Genomic DNA, 16,797 nt, shown 5'->3' with positions numbered 1-16,797 from the left:
CTTTGGTCGCAAACCGATTTGGTCATGACCCGAACCTAATTTTGGAAACTTGGCGCTTACAAAAAAAAATGGCGCAAAAGGGGAAATCGGCTGCAGGGAAAAAATTATGAATTTTTTGGTCAGAACACGATTTGGTCATGGTCAGAAGCGTTCATGACCCGAGGTTCTACTGCATTCCAGTAAAATTACTGGCTTTAATTTTCTATTTCGGCCACTAACCAAAAGTAAAGGTGTGTCATAAAGTAGGTGTTTTTTTAAAAAAAAAACTCCTTTTACATAAATAATGAACTTCTCTGATCTTGCATGGTCAAGTCTGCATATTGCAAATCTGAGACAAAGCTTTGTGGAGGCCTTTGAACTAGAGGCATGGGTTCCATCTTGTGTAGGTTTAAATAAATATCCCAATTGCCTCATTTTAACTTGGATTTCTGATTCATTCTAATGCCGTTCTGAGTCCTATTTTAAATGTACCATGAGTGACAACTAAATGTTATCAAGGCTCCCCTATTTTGGTGTGTATCTGTGTGAGTCTTTGAGTTGTTGTTAACTCCACATGACTGCTTGGACTAGCAATTTTCCTTCCATTTTCAAGAATACAAAAGTGGTTTGCCATTGCCTGATTTCAGGATTTAGAGAGAGTTGCTGGCACCTCTTAGGTCACCCAGCTGACATTATGCCTATGGCAGAACTAGAACTCACATTTTCTAGCCTGGTGCCATAATCATTATACCAAATTGGTGTACACACTCTTTTCCTCTTTTTTTAACCCATTTCTAGGCTATAAAAATCTCCCTATGAGCACTACATTGCCATAGGCAAGTACCTTCTTGACTTCCAGGAGAGAAAACAGAATAATAGAGCAATAATTCCTAGCCTAGAAAAATATCAGCCCTGATTCTAACGATCCCGGAGATTTCAGAGTCAAAAAGAACAAGGTACAATTTAGGCTTGCATGCCAAGATCTGAGACAACCAAAATTCAAGTTGAGATTCTTCAAGATTCAATTAAAAAACATTCTTCCATAGGTTATTTTGGATAAGGAACAAAATATCTATACAAACTGTTCTATTTGGGGGTAGAATTGGATGAAATTAACCAGGAAGGTAAACTCTTTAGAGCAGGGGTGTCAAACTCAATTTCACTGAGGGCTACATCAGGGTTGTGTTTGAACTCGGGGATGGGGGGGCAGGGGCGTGGCCAGGGTGGGTGTGGTCAGCTCGATGTCACTCACTCCATTTTTGGCTGTGACGGCCTCCTGCAGCCCTCTGCCAGTGAAAAAGAAGCCAGGGAAGCATCAATGGCCTTCTCAGGCTCCATTTTCACTGGCAGAGGCACTGCAGGGTGGTCCTTCATTGATTCCAGGGCAGCCCACAAGTCTTGAGTTTGACCCCCCTGCTTTAGAGGGACTTAACTTTGCTCAGTTCCAGCAGGCTCCTTTCAATGGTTTGACTGTAATTTTTAAAATGATATTCCTTTTAAGACAGAGGTAGCAGGGATGTGATCTGGGTGGTATAGCAACCTCCATATTGTCTGCTAAAGAGCCTAGATTGTCTGAAATGAAATCACAATTATCTTAATCTGTTTATATTAATGTTTACAGTTGTTTACAAACTCAGATTTGAGCCACGGAATTTGCAAAATGCTTAGAAAGGCTGCAGAATTCTTTGAAAGTCGCCGAGTTGCTTTCCTTACTTTGAAGTACGAATCTGTTTCAAAGGAGTGATTTCACCAAAGCTTCATCAAATTGTAGCACTCCTTCAAAGCTGGGGCTGGTTAAGGGGAGCTGTGACCTTTGAACATATTAAAAAGCCATCCTCACAGACACCATGAGGCTTTTGAACTGACATTGAACGACATTTAACTCTTTTGAAAGTTGCTCCTAAACAGCTGGTATTTCTGAAAGTAACTAAAATAATTGGTTTCTCTCATTTTCTTTCTTTTGGATAGGGGAAATTCCACCACCAGAAAGACACATCTTCTTTTTAGCATTCATTAAGACTTTTTCTTCCCAAAGCCTAACTTCTAAAATCTAACTCGAAGAATACAGGGTCTATCAGTAAATAACCTACACGCAATATCATATAAATTTTAAATTTTAACCTCGCTTTAATCCAGGCGGTAGAGATATTTCCAAAAGCTCTTCCTGTGTGGCTTAGCTCTGGCTTTAGATACTAGTAATCCTGTTTTTAAAAGGTAATAATTTTGCCAAATGTCCCTATTGTTATATAAACTAAGGCCAGCACAGCTACCTGTGCCTTTCTTGATGTTGAAGCACTTTCCACTAGAACACCGGTGTCAAACTTGCTGTGTCACATTGACATCACATGATGTTTTGCAACATTTTCCCATTCATGGAGCTTGGGTGGGCCTGCACATGATGCATCTGGCTCACAGGCCATCAGTTAGACACCCCTGAAGTAGAAAATGACTTTCCTTCGCTTTCCGCCATACTCAGTTCACTACCATTCTTTCCACACTATCAGATGAGATCTGGATTACTTCTTTACTATTACTTTTTAAGAATTGGGATGGCTCAGCAATTAAAGATATTGAGCTTGTCAGCTGGCAAGCTGGCAGCCCAGGTTTGAGACCCAAGGGCTGCATGACAGGGTGAGCTCCAGAGGTGGTATTTAGCTGGTTCTGACCAGTTCTGACAAACCAGTAGCGGAAATTTTGAGTAGTTCAGAAAACTGGCAAATACCATCTCTGGCTGGTCCTGCCCCTATACTCTGCCTCCCGAGTCCCAGCTGATAGGTTGGGTCTTCTTTTGCTGCCCTGCACAGGAGAACAGAGCTGGAAAGCAGGTTAGTGGGGTGGGAAGGGAATGGGGATTTTGCAGTAACCTTCCCCCAGGAGTGGGGATTTTGCAATATCCTTCCCCCTGGAATGGGGAGGGAATGGAGATTTTGCAGTATCCTTCCCCTGCCGTGCCCACCCAGCCACGCCCACAGAATTGATAGTAATTTTTTTTAATCCCACCACTGGTGAGCTCCTGTTACTTGACCCAGTTCCTGCTGATCTAGCATGCAAATGCCACTGGATGAATAGGTACCATTTTGGTGGGAAGGTAACAGCGTTTTGTGTGTCTTGGATGTATAATCATGCTGGCCACATGGCCATGAAAGTGTCTTCAGACAATGCTGGCTCCCTCAGCTAAGACACATAGATGATCATGCCCCCCTAGAGTTAAATATGACTGGACAGGGAAAACCTTTATCTTTATTACTTTTTACAATTGCATCATGCATTATATTTAAAAGAGCACTTATATGTGAAGGGATCAGTGATGGTGGATTTATAAAATACTAGAGTATATTTTCCCAACTATTTGGCCTTCCTAGAATTTTACCTCTGTCATCAATTTCTGTTGCTGACAACAATGCTAATCAAATACACAGATGATGTGCATCTCCAATCCCACTCACAGTTTAAAAACCAGGACCTTGGAAATAACAACCTTCCTATTTTAGGAGAGGATGTTGAAAAAGTTTCAGCTGAAACATTAACATCTTCACGTTAATCCCTCTTTCACAGCCTCTTCTACTCTCAACTTGATACAAAAATTCTGAGAAGCTGTATTATTTATAGCTATCAATGACATTTTGAAATGAAACTTTGAAAGCTATCATTCCAAAAAATTCTTGGAAATAAAATATTGATGCAATGTTGATTGAATATGAAATTTTGACATGGGGCAGAGAAAGGAAATTTTATTAAAAAGAATTCATTTGCTTTTATGTTCACTCAATATTTTTTTTTTATTCCGGTAACATTGAATCTCTCTGCTGAGGGCAGGTTGAGTTTCTATTAATTTAGTAGCCCAATCCATAGACGTTTCATTTCCAAGGTAGGCACTTAGACAACTTTTATCAATATTAGAAAAAAATATGAAAGCAAACATTGTATTCCATTCCTACACTCTTTGCAGAAAATAATGTTACTTTAAAATAAAAAGTCTTTACTTTTTATTGGTGAGGGAGCATTTTTGCATTCTTATATACTGTAGCTGCAAATATCAAGTAGGAAGATGGAGTCAATTGCGCTTACTAGATCCCTGTCTGCTTCTTCTTAGGATCAAGATTATCTCAGAATTACCTCCTGCCCTCCCTACCTCCCTGAGTCCCATTAGCCAACTGGGACTCTATAGGAATTTTTTAGACATCCAATTATCAGTTTTGGGGTCCTCTGATTCTTTTCCTTTTAAAGTAGCTCACTCCTTGTAGGGTTAGATGTGAATGTTCCTGTTTTAGCTAGCTTTTGGTAAGAGTTGGCAGGTAACACAAGTATCCGGTTGGACAATTAGTAATGGTTAATTGGATAATAACTTATTAAACATACTGAGGTAACCTATCTATGGATCGGAGAATAATTTACCCAAATTTAGTCTCATTTACAGCTGGGTTAAGAGATCAAAAAGTCTAGGAAGATGCTTTATCCCCAATATGCTTTAATCCACTGAATGCTGATGGGTAGGACAAATAGGAATCACTTAATTTATGATCTTGCCAGACAAACTATGAAATGTCAGGAAGTTAGTTTTGTATGTCACAGTAGTTTTGCCCACTTGAAAGAAAATGGTCTTGGAAAATTCCAACAAATCAGTAGGAATTAGACATATCAATTAAGTTTCAGAATGCACAAAAATTGAAATATTCATTTCAATTCTTTTTATAAAAATTATTTTAAAAAAAACCCACACTCCCTGAATGTTATGAAAAAATATGGCTGTATATCTTCTATCATCAGATTACCATCATTATAAATAACATCCAGGTTCCTTCTTTTAATTATTATAGGGGTTTTATTTTTATTTTACAAAGCTTTGCTGAACCAACACATCTAGTGGGGTAAGGAGAGATCAGGTGTGAGATTTTACCCATTGTAGAGTGACGAAGAATATTTGAAAAATATGTTATGCATTTCTTTGAATGGACAATTGTCCACCCTAACCCTAACCTTATCAAATTCAAATGATCTGCACATAATGCCCATGTTTTCTAAACTTTTCTTAACATCTTTCTATAAATAGTCTGAGCATATCCAAACATATATTTTCCTGTTGTATGAAGATGCAAAGTGTTATTCTGACACTTTGTGAACTTGCTAAGCAAGCATTATACAAATTGAATTTCAGACTTAACTAATGTATTTTTCTATTTAGCATTAAAAAGAACTAAGGACTTCAAAGTTGTTCTGTGTATATATGATTAAAGTGAGTACAGAGACATTAAAATAATTAGGACAAAAATGTTGTTTCTTTAAATATAAGAACACTCTATACTTTTAACGTCACCCAGGTTATTGAAAACTCTCCCCAGAGCTAACAAACAGTTTTTTAAAAACTCTTTGTGAGCAATGGTAGTTCCTTATTGTATCATTCGAGAAGGTTTTTTTTCCCCCAGATGAACATTTCCCAAAGTTCCTTCTCTTGATATGAAACATTGGGCAAGAACATAAGGCCAAAATGAAGCTATAGAGAACTCTCTTATATGTAACACAAGGAATACAATCAGATTTAACAATGAAAAAGATACGGATACATACAAATATACAGAGAAGCATCATTTTCAGGCCATCAGAGAAATTTTGTGTTGTATGTAGTTTTATCAAAAAGTATCATAAGAGAGCCATGAAAGAGGCCTTTATTTCATTTCTCAGCTACTCACTTGGAATTTAATTGGATGAAAATAATAGAAATGCTTTTATTCTTGGGAACCTTAAAGTTACCTTATTCTTTAGCCTATCGACATTTTTCCACGTTAGAAACACTTTACAATTCTTAACCATATTGATTTAAATTTTAAACCCTCTGACATATCTCTTGAGTATTTAAGATAAAATGGCTTGTAAGTGAAATGCCTAAGCCAAGTGAAAGCTTGGTTTTGACTTTTAAATAAATAAAAGCTAGGAACTTTGAAAAAGAGAAAAGGACAGGGGGAAATAAAGAACTTATGGTTATTTTTGCTTTCAGCTGGGACGTACACTCCGGAGCCCCTTTATGAAGTTTGTGGCACATGCTGTTTCTTTTACAATTTTTCTTGGACTGCTAGTAGTGAATGCATCCGACAGATTTGAAGGTGTAAAGCTGCTTCCCAATGAAACTGCCATGGATCACCCCAAGCAAATATTTAGAGTGAAAACAACACAATTTTCATGGACAGAAATGCTAATCATGAAATGGGTTTTAGGTAAGTGGAATTGAAATTGTTTCCTTTTACTATGGTATACGAGCTATCCACAGATCTACTGGAGAGCTGCAAATTATTTATTTGACTATAATAATTTGTGGATCCAGCTTTTCTCCCTCCCTCTCCCATAGGCACTGTTTGGAGGAGCCAAAAATACCCATCTACCTTAATTAGGGGGAAAAGGCTATATTGCTATGGTTGTGATATGTCTTATAGTGCTTCATTCTGTGCACGAATCCTGCCAAATTTTATGGTAAAAACTTGATGGTAAAACTTATGATTAAAAAATCTACATTGTAATATTAGATAGAAAACCTGAGCTGAAGGCTCAATGAAGCTGAACTGACTTACTCAGAAATCCCCTTTTGGTTGCTGCTACTTTTGCTATTTTATTATTCCGAACTAAGAGAGTCGCAAGAAAAATAATCCTCTACATGGGTTTGCCTACTGCAGCCACCTGTCATGAAGCAATCATGAGAACATTCAGACCAGATGTTTCCTTTCAAATACTGTGATGTATTTTTGAATGCTATTAGCTAGGTTGGAATAAGCTCCAACTGGTTATGTCACTGTGATGGTCTCCTGATCTGAACTGTTCACACGAAGTAGCATTAAGAAATTATCTCATACATTTCAACAGGGAGGAGGAACAAGTAGCTTCCAGATGTGATGAATTACAATTCCCAGCAGGCCCATCCAGCGTAGCCAATTGCTATGAGATGTAACTCAACATCTGGAAGTCCATATGCTACCCTCTGCTGCTCTAAATTGAGGATTATTTTTCAAGGACTAACACTAACCTTGCTCCAACTATTAGATACACAAACAGAAAACTAAAGAAAACAATACATTTGTGAAGCTACCAGTTAAACAGAAGTGAGATATTATATTTTAACAGAATGAAGAATTGACAAGCCTTAAAAATGTGAATAGCAATGCAGATTATTTATAATTTTAAAAAATCAAATTAAAATGTCTTCAGGAAATATATTATTTAGAGAAAACTCTTTTATTGGCTGTAACCACAATATACAGAATATATTATTTTTTGTCTCTAAGTCAAATTATATTCCTCCTCTTTACAGAGGATATAAGCAGTATATTCTTGCTATATTTTTTTATTATACTGAAATGAATTAAAAGTGATTTTCTGAAGCAATTTTTTCAGAACCGAACAGAATGAAATAAACTTGAATGAGAAATGCATTTTTGGTGTGTAACGTCTCTTTTGATCATAAAACATTTCAGCACTGTAAAGTTTGCAGGGAGCGAACAGTAAATAACCAAAAGGAAGCGTGCCCAATCTGAACTAGTGTCTTAATCCAAAACTTTAGAAATGGCTCAAAAAGTGATCCAGGTAGTTCCAGAGACAATGCAATCCCATCATTTAGCCAAATCAGACCAAGGTTTAGAAAACAGAACTCTTTTATTTCATAATCTTCAATGGAAGAAAACATAATTGACTGTAAATTTTGGTAGAATTTATAAGCAAGCTTAATTGTTATGAAAGATAATGTGTATCTGGAGTTTTAAGCAGCCATTTGGGACACTGAAGTTATTGATTTTGCCATGAACCTTATCCTTATAAATATTAAATTTGAGACATTGTATTGAGCAATGTGTGTGCACAAGGATGCTTATTCCCAATTGTGAGGAAGCTACCTGAGGCAGAAATAGAAAACATTAATTTATTGGGTCTTTTCCATAAAAGAAACTAATAAAGTTTAAGTCAGCTAAGTAATAGTCCTTCCAAAATATCAAATAGTTGCTAAGAATAAGACACTGGTCAATAATGAATAAATTCAAAGATCTTTCTCAGACAACACTCCAGAGAGTTGTTCTACCATAATCCTTCAAATGGTGGGAGTGGTGACTTTTTCAAAATGACCATTATTTTTTCTTTGGACATGGCTGGCAGAGCTCTGGGACAAAAAAAAAAGCTTATTAGTGGCTCAGTACCAGATGGGAGAAAATTCAGACTTGAACAAATGTTTGTTCTGAATTATCTACTGCAGCTCATCAGCTGATCTTGAAAGAACTTCTTGTATGTTCCAAATAATTCCACTGCTAGGAAGAATCAGGGAATAATTTGAAGGTAGCATAGTGGAAAGAGGCCGAGCTACAAATCCCTGCCATGGCTGCATCAAGTAAATATGAGTTAACCACTCTCAACCTCAGTCCCCAGGATGAACTAAAGTATGGGAAATAATGATGACTTGAGGGGTCCTTGGTGGTCTCTGAGTTTGCAGATGTTTTATTACCCAAACGAGGTAACATCATCAGTTCTAGTTGAACATCATTAGCACTGGTGATGTTAATTCATTTGGGTAATGAAACATCTGCAAGGACACAACCAAGATCAGTGAGTACCCAAGACCCCTCATTTCAATATTGAGTTACTAATATTTCCCTTTGTTGATAACACTGACTTATTTTACAGTAGATGTGATGGCCCTTCCTAAAGAATTAAAGCCTGTCTGCAATGACCTTCATTTGACAGGAGAGGATAGATACATTTTTGGAGAAAACTTTCAAAATTTAAATAAAGCCCTCCAAAGTTGAAATGATGTCTCTCTTTCTAAACCACAGTTTCTTTCAATTGTGAAACACCAGTAGAGCCTAGAGCATTCAACTGCTGCTATATTTTGCATTCTAAGAAGATCCATGTTGAAGGGAGGCAGTGGTGGGTTTCCAATTTTTTTACTACCAGTTCGCTCACTCATGCACATGCACACACTCGCGCGCAATGCTTCTGCACATGCATCCGGGCGGGTGGGTGAAGTCTCTCGCCATCGCCACTACCGGTTCATCCAATCCAGAATGAACTGAGAGTAACCCACCTCTGAAGTGAGGATCCAAGGAATGTTATTTTTATTACTGGGTTGATCTGGGAAGAAAGGCAAGTAGAAAGTCAATGTAGTATAATAGAGTGATTAGAAGAACAAAGAGGTATTCAAATCCCAACTCAATCCTGAAGCTTATTGGGTGATTTAAAGTGTCTATAATTCTAACTTTTGCATAAGTTTGTTAGGTCAAAATAAAAAGAACCATATCTGCTGTTGGAAAAGAGACTGAAAGTACAAACGGAATAAAATGTGTGTGTGTGTTTAATGCCACATTTAATATTGATATATACAACATATGATGGAAAAGCTGAAGGAAGAAATTATCTGAGCTATTACTCATTGTGTGCTGATTGTGTTTGTGTACCACTGTAGGAATGATATGGTCTGAATGCAAAGAAATTTGGGAAGAAGGCCCCCGTGAATATGTCATGCATCTTTGGAACTTGTTGGATTTTGGGATGCTGTCTATTTTTGTAGCTTCCTTTACTGCCAGATTCATGGCTTTTCTCAAAGCCACCGAAGCACAACAATATGTGGATCTCTTTGTCCCAGACAATGACCTCAGTAATGTCACCCTTCCTCCTCAGGTTGCCTACTTCACATACGGTAAGAAAGTGTTCCTTCTTAATTATTTTCAAACTGTGGTTAACATGGCAAAATTATGATGATGATGATTAAAATTATGATGATCTTCATGCAGCCAGCCAGATGTTTAGACTGGATTTAGTATTTTTATCCACCCATTGTCTGTTTCTTCAATTCAACTGCTCTGAGCCGTTGCCAGGTCGTCTGGTTATTGTATCTGCTTTGCCTTGTGTGGTTTTGTGTGTTTGTGTGTGTGTGTGTGTGTGTATTCATGTACACATATATGTGCGTACATGTACTAGCCATGTAATGCTTTGCCTTGCCATGTCTTTTTTCTACTCATCATTTGATCTTTCTTGTAGGCCACTTGGTCTCATCAGCATTCAGTAAGCCTTCAGGGTGTACCAGCTGCAATGTACCTTCTTCACTGTCCTTCAGATATTCTTCCAATGCCCTTTTTTATTTTTCAGCCATCTAATATACTTGCAACATTCCACACCCAACAATGCTCCTTAATAAGTTGTCAGTGTTGTTATATGGGGAAAGGGCATGTTTCATTCTCATTATTCTTCTGGTCTTCCTCTCTAGGGCTTCTAATATGCTTGAATCCAATCCACTATTCCAACAGTGTACCCTATGACTGCAATTACCCAGTTATTAACCGCCTTGATGATATTTCCTCCACTGAGTTTGAATTTTAAAGTCTTCTTCACTCTCATGATGTATTCGCTTCGAACCTTCTTCTTGACTTCAGTGTGCTTGATATTGTCAGCTTGAAAGATGCCCATGTATTTGTAGTGATTGTCTTCATCCTGACTCTTGATGTTATTTCTATAGGACATATGGATTCCTTCAGTTTTCACTACCCTTTTCTCTAAAGATTGTAAGAGTGGCACATTTGTCCAGTCCAAACTTCATTGCAACATCTTGGCTCTGTATATGAGGCTGAGTTGAATAGTGATTCTATTTCAGATGGTACCTTTCCATACAGCTCCAGATTGTCCATGTAAAGGAGGTGAGAGATAGCCTGGAAGATGTTTTTGATGTTTGAGAGCCATGGTATTATTGACACAGAAATTAATGCAATGCAAACAGCTGGGCTAATAGTGAGTCTCATTGAAAGATTCCTCTTAGGATATTAACCTCTCCCAATTTATTACCGTTGGCCAGTAGCTGTGTCTTTTAACATTGTGTCATTGATCTTTGCACAAAGCTTCTGATGTTTCTACTGACTCTCGTTATTTTTAGGCATTTAATTATTGAACCACATGGCAGGGAGTTGATTGCTTTATTGTATCCAATCCAGTTATATCCAGTATTCAGTTATAATTTCAGGCATACTGTACATTAGTTGGTTGGTTTCTTGCAGTGCTCTGGTGCTTATTTTTGATATTACAGTATTGGCATCTTTTAGAACTTGTGCTAGTTGTTCCTTTGGAACAATGTAAGCAATCTTATTCTGTTATTTTTGTAATGTTATAATACTCAAGGGGGAGGGTTTCAGTTCCTTTTGCTTTTTAGTTAGGGCTTTATGCTTTCTGGGGGAAAGGGAGAGGAAAGAGAACTTGATTTGGGAATGAAAACAGTTCAATAGGTGTACTAGTTTCCTCTACTGCTGACTTTGCCTCTACAGTCTGAATTATTTGTGGCAAGGCTTCAATTTCTTTGTTCTGAGGAGACTTTTTTAGTTCTTCCAGTTTTAGTTCTGTGAATACTTTATTTCATATTATACACCTGTGATGATTCACTAGCCTTTTTCCTGTTAACTCTGATATAGATTTGTGGACTTGATATGAAATAGCAGATCATTATTTCTTTGTTTTCAATCTTTGTATATTTGTAAAAGGTAAACACCTTTTCTTCCAATAGTCCTACAGCTACTGGCCCTGGTTGCTCAGCCAACAGTCTGGAGTTCTAATGTTCTTGGACTATGATTATGATCTTTTTTGACCTGGGAGACAATCAATATGGTATAGGTTTCTCTATATTATGTCTCACCATATTGTTTACACTTTTTAATCTGACTTCTATGATGACACTTGGTCAGTATGGATGAATCTCTAGTATATCTTTCATCCTGCTGAGTACACAAGCCCCACAACCACATCAAGTTATTGCCTCACTGATAAAATATTCCTGAAAAGTACAACATAAAGAGTAACAATTAAATGATATATTTATGTTCATATAGTTTTCATATATATATAACTAGAGACAATTTGATATAGTGGTTATAGTGGTATATGAGTTCTAATCCTGGATTTGTAACCTTCTTTCAGACCTAGGAAAATGGCAATAGAAAACTATTTCTTTTGTTAAGAAAACTTCAGGAATTTGTGCAAGCAGTTGACAGAAATCAGGAATGACTTGAAGGCACACATATACATACCGAAAAAAGTATTATGTATGGATACACATCTAGAAGTCATAACTATGATTTAACTGGAAAAACCCTACTAGTCACCATTGTGGGAAAACCTGAATAACTTCAAGGTTCCTTTGAAGTTTTCCCTGCTTCAGATTCAATATCTTTAAATTGGCTGTTCAAATAGAGAACATTTTCAAATTATTATTTGCAGATTAGAATATATAGTTCAATTTTTGGACAGGTTGCATTCTCTCTGGAATATTAAGGACCCAAATGCAAACTCCATCCAGTTGCATAAAAGTAGAAGATCCTCAATAAAGAGTTGAGGACAAATTTCTTAAACTTGGCTAGTGTTGAAATTTGTAAGTAACTTAAAGATGAAGACATCTAACTTGCTTTCTGAAAATAAGAAAGACCTGGAGGTATTCCTAGTTGAGTGTTATGTACATTTCACAGGTCACAGCGCATGAATCACTTTTGGAGCAATGCCTCCTAGGCTGCTAATGGCAGGAAATGAAACATTCAGCTGATTGTAGCATGAACAGCAAACTCACAGTGAGTAGGGATGTGACTATATTTGAACCCAAAAATAATAGCTTTGTATTTGCCTTGAATTGCAGCCAGGTGCCATTTCCAATTCATCTCCTTGGGAAAGAACATAAGATTGTGAATGTTAAAACCCCAAATGAAACCCAAATTCATATTAGGAGCTTACAATACAAAGGACATGTTTGTATGAAGACAATATAAAAATTACACTTGATCCAGACAAGAGTTTTGGGCACAACATGGTTTGCCACTAATATACCACTGCTGTGCAAGCTTCTCTGGCTTCCACTTTTTATCTGAGAGCAATTAAAGATGCTGGTTATCACTTTTAAAGCTCTAAATTGCACAAGGCCAGGTTATTGTCAGGACTGCTGCTTCCTGAAGATATCTGCTTTTTCCACTAGATCAGATAGGATGAATGGGCTCCATACATATTTCGTTGTATTTAAGTACAATGACAATAAAGTACAATGACAATAAAGATTATACTTATAGTCCTTCCCTTAGATGTTATCATCTAGCAGAACCTAGAAAGCATGGTGTTTTCTGAGTTGCCCAAGCTTGTGATTTATACTATAGGAAACTATGAAAGCTGAGTAAATAAATCCCTCACATTAAAGCCAAACCTAACTCACTTTATTTTTTTAAGTAATTGATGTGGACACCCATCTTAAATAACCAACTCCAATAATAATAATACTTAAAGCAAGATTAAAAGGTAAAAGTTCCCCTCACACATATGTGCTAGTCATTCCCGACTCTAGGGAACGGTGCTCATCTCCATTTCAAAGTCGAAGAGCCAGCACTGTCCGAAGACATCTCCATGGTCATGTGGCCAGCATGACTAAATGTCGAAAGGACATGGAATGCTGTTACCATCCCACCAAAGGCAGTTCCTATTTTTCTACTTGCATTTTTACATGCTTTCAAACTGCTAGGTTGGCAGAAGCTGGGACAAGTAACAGGAGCTCTCTCCATTACACAGCGCTAGGGATTCAAACAGCCAAACTGCCGACCTTTCTGATCGACAAGCTCAGCGTCTTAGCCATTGAACCACCATGTCCCTTTAAAGCAAGATTTAAAAAAACAATAAAATAAAATTATAAATACCATATATAGCAGCTAAGAAAGAAAACTATCCAACCACAACAATTAACTTAACCATGATACAGGCTCAACCATACAGTAGAAACACAGTACTTTTGGGATGCTGGTTATTTAGATATGTGATATGTAAGTGTGGATTTGTCCTCCCAGCAGTCTATCCCACTTACATAACATTTATATGCAGAATTACCACTGCAAAGAATAGGAACTGGGGAGAAAGGAAGAAGGTAAAAATTAATTGATGGAGGTTTACAATATATTCCTCATGTTAAGCTTTGCAAATTGGATGCAGGAATGAGAGAAGGCAGTTATTGTTCCCGCACTGTGGATTAAAAATCAAGCATGGGTGTATCTCATTCATACTAAATCTTAATTCATGTACGCCATTCCTTGGTATGGAGAAAGAATGCAACCGATTTGAGAAGCATTTATGTTCCTTCAGGAAGGAAGGTGAAGCCAATACGCTAAGTTCTTGGAAGCTATGGATATTTTACTTCTTTACCTTCTCTTTTCTAAGACAGATAGTTCTCAGCTTGCAACCACAATTTGGGCTAGAACTTCTGTCAATAAGTAACAAGATTGTTAAATGAGCCATGCCTGATTTTATGACATTTTTTTGCAGTGGTTGTTCAGCTAATCACATGGCTTTTAAGCAAATCCAGCTTCTTCCATAGACTTTGCTTGTTAGAAACTCCCTGGGAAAGTTGTAAATGGCAATAATGTGACTCTGTGATGCTGCAATTATTGTAAATATGTGGTGTTACCCAGCATCCAGATTTTGATCATGTGACTGCAGGGACACAGTAATGGTTATATGTGGGAGGACTGATCATAAGCCACGCTTTTCAGCACTGTCATAACTTTGAATGGCCTTTAACTGAATGATTGTAAGTCAAAAATTACCTGTATGAATGGTCTGGTGATTACTCTCTCTCTCTCTCTCTCTCTCTCTCTCTCTCCCTCTCCCTCTCCCTCTCCCTCTCCCTCTCCCTCTCCCTCTCTCCCTCTCTCCCTCTCTCCCTCTCTCCCTCTCTCTCTCCCTATCCTTCCCTCCCTCTCTCTTTGAAAAGATAATAGAAAAGATTGTTAACATAAATTTCTTCCTCTTTTGCATAATGCTTGAGTAGGACAATATTGTTATAGTGAGCTGCAAAAATACAGATCAGGAAGAGAGCATAATTGTTAAAATCCAATGCAATTGGAGCAGTGTTGATTTATATGTCACTCAGATACTACTCAGAAGTAGGCATTTTTAAATAAGACTTTTCAGCAAAACTTTAGGAATGTAGTTAGCAAAACAGTTTTCAAACAAATAGGACATGCTAATCCATTATACCTGCCTCCTTTAAAAAAAACAAAAACCTGAAACTAAATTTTTATACAAATTGTGCTGTGGTACTCATCTCCCTCTTGTGACATAATTGTGTAATTACAGCTGTTGTATGCTAGAAATATAAGACTGAATTAAACTTTATTCCAAGATTTAAGAAATCAAACAATATTTTATCATGAAACTATACCTTTAGTTAATATTCTTCCAATGTGACAGGCATTTGTGCTTTTTTTTTAACTTTCTCCATTATTTTTAACATTTCATTTCCATTTCTAAACCAAGGTACTTTACCACTACTGTGATCCTGTTTCTGAAATTTCTTTCCTCTTTTTTCCGGCTTCCATTGAACTTTTCTATGTCATCAATTCAGTTAAGGCGTCTCAAAGTTCTTGAAGCTTTTTCAGGAGAATCTGAATCTGAAATGCTTCTCTGTCATAAATACTTCATGCCTTTTCAAATGCTTCTTGTTTATGAAGATCATTCTGGCAGTTCACCTGTCAGAATCAGCAGCGGTAAAATTGCCTCTGTGTTAAGGCAATCAAGGGAAGGTGAGAAAAGGGAAGTACAAACATACAGGTGACAGATGCAAATAGCTTCATCCACATAATAGTCAATATTCTGTATTCACGCTTACAATCTCAAATATGCATCCTTGGCAACTTCTTTCTTTCTTTCTTTATTTCAAAGGAAGACTAAGGCAAAGAGTTCTACAAAAGATGAATGCTGAGAGAGACTTCAAAGGAAGTAAGAGGTACATGCTATGCATGGGAACCAAGAACATAGGGCAAGGTACTGAAATGAACAGAGAAAGGTTTTTTTTAATGAAGTCAAAATGCTAGGCTAGAATAGAGTTTAATAAGTGGAAGAAAGCTGAAAGCCAGCAGCATGCTATCCATCTCAATAACCTTCATTTTTCTTTCTTCAGAACAGCCAACCAACATATTTATTTTATTATTATTATTATTATTTGTAAAATAGCACACAGGTTAATGAATAAGAGGCAGGTGTTTATTTTCTTGAAACTTTAATATAATAATATCCCTGTTGACTTACTCTAGTTTTATCAACACAACCTGCTGCTTGTGATGTGTGACCAGCAATTTTATTCAATTCGATTGCTTTCTAGTATCAATTACTATCAAATAATACCTCAACTGGCCAAGAGTGTGTGGTTTGCCTAAAGAATAACCAACCTGTATAAAATTCATGTCTTGTTGGGAGATATTTATGCTTAGGGAAGAAATTATTACGTGGGCATTTCTCTTTATATTTGGTGTTGATTTGATTGCGTTTGTGCTATAAAGTCAGTCGTCATTCATAGCAACCACATAGACAGAATTTATCAAGGATTTTCTGGCTGCAACCTGGCTCATTATAACTTTCAATGGTGTACCATTCACTGTAATTGTGTTCTTCCGTCTTGCTCTTCTCTTTCCTTTTAATTTTCCTAGTCTTATAGACTTCTCAAAAAAGCTAGGTTTTTGCATCATAGGATGCAAAATAGGATACTTTGAGCCTATTTATTTCAAGTGTCTCAAGTGAGAGCTCTAGATTGATTTATTTTATGGTTCTATCTATCCATGGTATTCTCAAGAGTCTTCTTTGAGACCAGCATTCAAAACCATTTATATTCTTTTTGTCTTCTCAATAGTCAGTCCTAGAGATCAAAATCTTTAATATCCACCATTTCGATTTTATTTTCATTGTCAATTCTAAGGTGGATTACTTAACTTTCATCATTTATTTAATTTTTAAAAAATATTTGGTCTTACTCTTGTTTCTTCAATGTAGCCCTAAACTATTGTCACTAGGATTTGCAGC

The 16,797-nt window shown here is 36.9% G+C and overlaps 1 protein-coding gene across 1 annotated transcript in view; it reads left to right on the top strand.

Moving 5' to 3' along the window:
* TRPC7 (transient receptor potential cation channel subfamily C member 7) overlaps nt 1-16,797 on the top strand; it is a 135,944-nt gene that overhangs the window by 80,008 nt on the left and 39,139 nt on the right. Inside the window, exons 4-5 of the mRNA XM_032239052.1 lie at nt 5,972-6,188; nt 9,407-9,640. Of these exons, the coding sequence (XP_032094943.1) occupies nt 5,972-6,188; nt 9,407-9,640 (451 nt within the window). The remainder of the gene's footprint in view (nt 1-5,971; nt 6,189-9,406; nt 9,641-16,797) is intronic.

The sequence above is a fragment of the Thamnophis elegans genome, chromosome 2 (genome assembly GCF_009769535.1).
Source record: "Thamnophis elegans isolate rThaEle1 chromosome 2, rThaEle1.pri, whole genome shotgun sequence".
Classification (NCBI taxonomy): domain Eukaryota; kingdom Metazoa; phylum Chordata; class Lepidosauria; order Squamata; family Colubridae; genus Thamnophis; species Thamnophis elegans.
The sequence above is the reverse complement of the archived record's forward strand: the minus strand, read 5'-3'. Positions and strand labels throughout refer to the sequence as shown.